The sequence below is a fragment of the Suricata suricatta genome, chromosome 9 (assembly GCF_006229205.1).
Source record: "Suricata suricatta isolate VVHF042 chromosome 9, meerkat_22Aug2017_6uvM2_HiC, whole genome shotgun sequence".
Lineage (NCBI taxonomy): Eukaryota > Metazoa > Chordata > Mammalia > Carnivora > Herpestidae > Suricata > Suricata suricatta.
In genome coordinates, this window is record NC_043708.1 from 73,702,129 (window position 1) to 73,705,466 (window position 3,338).

Here is a 3,338-nt window from a genome sequence, read left to right on the forward strand (position 1 = left end):
GGATAACTGACAAACAAAACTATATATATTTAAAGTTTATATGTGATGACCTAATACACACATGTATTGTGTAATGATTATCAAATTAACACATCCATAACCTCACATAGGTAACTCTTGGGTGTGTGTGTGTGTGTCTCTGTGGGTGGTAAAAATGCTTTAGATATACTTTTAGCAACTTTCAAGTACACTTGTTAACTATAGTCACCACACTGTACATTAGATCTTCTAAACCTACCTTTCTATAACTGAAAGTTATAGGGTGTATCCTTTGACGTACCTGTATCTCCCCATTTCTACCTCCCCCAAACTTCTTGCAACCACTGTGGCAGCCATTTCTGTGTCTATGAAATCAGCTTTAAAAAAAAAAAAAGGTATTCCACACATAAGTGATACTGTACATTATTTGTCTTTCTCTACCTGGCTTATATCTGTTAGAATAATGCCCTCCAGGCTCATCCATGTTATCACAAATGGCAGGCTTTGCCTTTTATGGCTAAAGACTCCATTTGTATATATACCACATTTTCTTAATTCAACATATGTTGAAAGAATTTACATTGTTTTCATATCTTAGGTACTGTAATAATGCTGAAGTGAAGATGGGTATGCAGATACCTCTTCAAGACACTGATTTCATTTCCTTTCAATATGCATGCAGAAGTAGAATTGCTGGATCATGTGGTAGTTCCTTATTCAGCTTTTTGATAAACCACCATATTGTTCTTTGTAAACTTTCATCTTTACTGTAAATTAGCAGCTGTACCAATTTTCATGTCAATCAACAGTGTACAGGGTTCCCTTTTCTCCACATCTTTACTAGCATTTATTTGCCTTATTTTTTTTTTGTAATAGCCATACTAACAGGTATGAAGTGATACCTCATTGTGGTTTTGATTTGCATTTCCTCATGATTAGTGATGGTGAGCACTTTCTCCTGCACATATTGTCCATTTATATGTCTGTTTTTGGAAAATGTCTATTCAAGTCCTTTGCCTTTTTTTAAATTGGAATAATTACTTTTTTGTTATCACTTATATGAGTTTCTCATTATTATGTATAATAACCCCTTATCAAATATGTGATTTGCAACTATTGTCTGCCATTCTACCAGTTACTTTTTCAATTTATTGTTTCTTTGCTGTGTAGAAGCTCTTTATATTGGTTTCTTCCCAGTTGTTTATTTTAGCTTTTGTTACCTATTTGGTATCTTATCCAAGAAATGATTGCCAAGATCAATGTCAAAGACCATTTGCCCTGTGTTTTTGTCTACATTTTACTCTTTGATCCATAACTTGAAATCCTAAAATTTTAATGATGTGCAATTTTCTCATTCTTTACACAATTTATTCTCTCCTTTGACAACACATATGTAATACCAAAGGATGAATGTACTTGCCACTTCTTCCTTATCTGGTTGGATGGCATGATGTCATTACTATAATAGATAATTATGACATATAAAATATCCAGATGGCCTAGATCTTTTCAACTATATGACAAAGGGTAAAATTGTAAATACTTACTTACAGCCATTCCATAAAAATCCTGTTTCTAATCTCCTTTCTGAAAGAGATGAAAAAAAATTGATGCGATCAAAGATCACATATCGTATGGCTAAGGCCATGTTAATCTGCTCTTGCAAAGGTACCACCCTTGGTAAAACAACTGCAGTTAAGTCTGTCACAAGGGAGAGTTTACAATAGTCTGTTGTCATTTTCCAGGATTGGCCTGACTTTTACAGGAGTCACAGTGTGAATTAAATGCACAAAGGATGGGGATTACCATTCCAATATTGTTTGCTTATTTTATTGCTACCACTATCCTTACAGAATATAATGTACTTTTTGAAATACTGTCTGGACATGTGGATGTATCAGTCTCGACACCTTCCCCTCTCCAGTCGCTGAAACCCACAGGGCACAGAAACAGTGGGGGGTGGGGGGGGTTGTATCAAGTACCAAGTATATCCATTCAAATCATACATCAAGGAAGTGGTGTGATGATCATGGGATGGGAGGGGGTATCATTTAGTGGACTCACTATACACCAGATCTAGACCAGGACTCTGTATGTGGTTAACTCCCAAATATCTTCATTCAAACAAAAGGGCCACAGTGACCCTTTAGGAATTTGAGTATGGTAATGGTAGAAACTACGATTTTGAAATGATAAGGAAGTGCTCAATGCTAATGACAGTTTACCAGATAAAAAGGAATACCTAAGAGACATAAACCTCTGTCTTTAAATAGACCCATAGGAAATAACTGAACGAGTAGAATATCTTCAGAAAATCAAATGCAAAACTGATTTGAAAGTGAATGAGCGGTGACATGGCAACCATGGTTTCTGGTGCCTCGCTCTCTGGTAATTTCTGTTCTGCTCCTGGGCTAATTGCAGTCACCCCTCATTTCTTGGGTCATAGCTAGTGCACCAGAGATATGAGAAGCAATGATGTTGGTAATTCACTCTAGCTTTAACTTCTACAACTCTAACATAAAATTACTAATTTTATACACTGCCAGATAGAGGAGTCTGATAAGGACACAAAGGAAGCAGAAAAAAGGAGAAATAAGAATCAAACAAAGTAGGAACAAAGAGAAATAAAATCAACTTAAAATATAGTAAGCAGATGGAAGATAGTATAAATGCATAGTTTGTCAATAGAATAATCTGTCTGGTATACAAAAAACATAAAACTTTATTATTTACTCAATTACAGGGTGTGCTTCTAACCATGTAAGTGACAAAAGCACATATGATTTGGTTTTTAACACTGATGTATCGACTATCAAAGAGTAATATCGCTTCTAAATTAGTGGTGAAATAGATATCATAATATCATAGATAGTACTTCCCTAGGCATATAACAGGTCCTAAGTGTTGAGTTCATTTTTCTGAAATTGTAAAATGTCTTTTCTACAACCACCATGATGGATAGCCTATGATTTCATATCTTCATAGCCATCAGTTCATGAGATCTTCCAGTAACGCACCAGATGACCACACAATCTCCTCATTGCTACTTTCATCTCTTTGTTCCTGAATGTATAGATGACTGGATTCAGAAAAGGAGTGATAAATGCATCAAAAATAGCAAGATACTTATCCAGGTGTGATGTGGGAGAAGGCCACGTGTAGAAAAACATCAGTGGCCCAAAGAATAAAACCACCACAGTGATATGAGCTGACAGTGTAGAGACAGCCTTGGGTGAACCACCAGAGGAATGTTTCCAAACAGTAAACAAAATGAAGATGTACGAAATGACCAGCAAGATAAAAGAGCCCACAGAAATGAGCCCACTATTCACAGTAACCATGAACTGCAGTTCTTGGGT

General features: G+C 35.8%; 1 protein-coding gene across 1 annotated transcript in view; it reads right to left on the reverse strand.

The window, feature by feature from the left end:
* Positions 1 to 2,972: 2,972 nt before the first annotated feature.
* LOC115301874 (olfactory receptor 4F3/4F16/4F29-like) overlaps positions 2,973 to 3,338 on the reverse strand; it is a 76,009-nt gene continuing 75,643 nt past the window's right edge. Inside the window, exon 2 of the mRNA XM_029951876.1 lies at positions 2,973 to 3,257. Within this exon, the coding sequence (XP_029807736.1) occupies positions 2,973 to 3,257 (285 nt within the window). The remainder of the gene's footprint in view (positions 3,258 to 3,338) is intronic.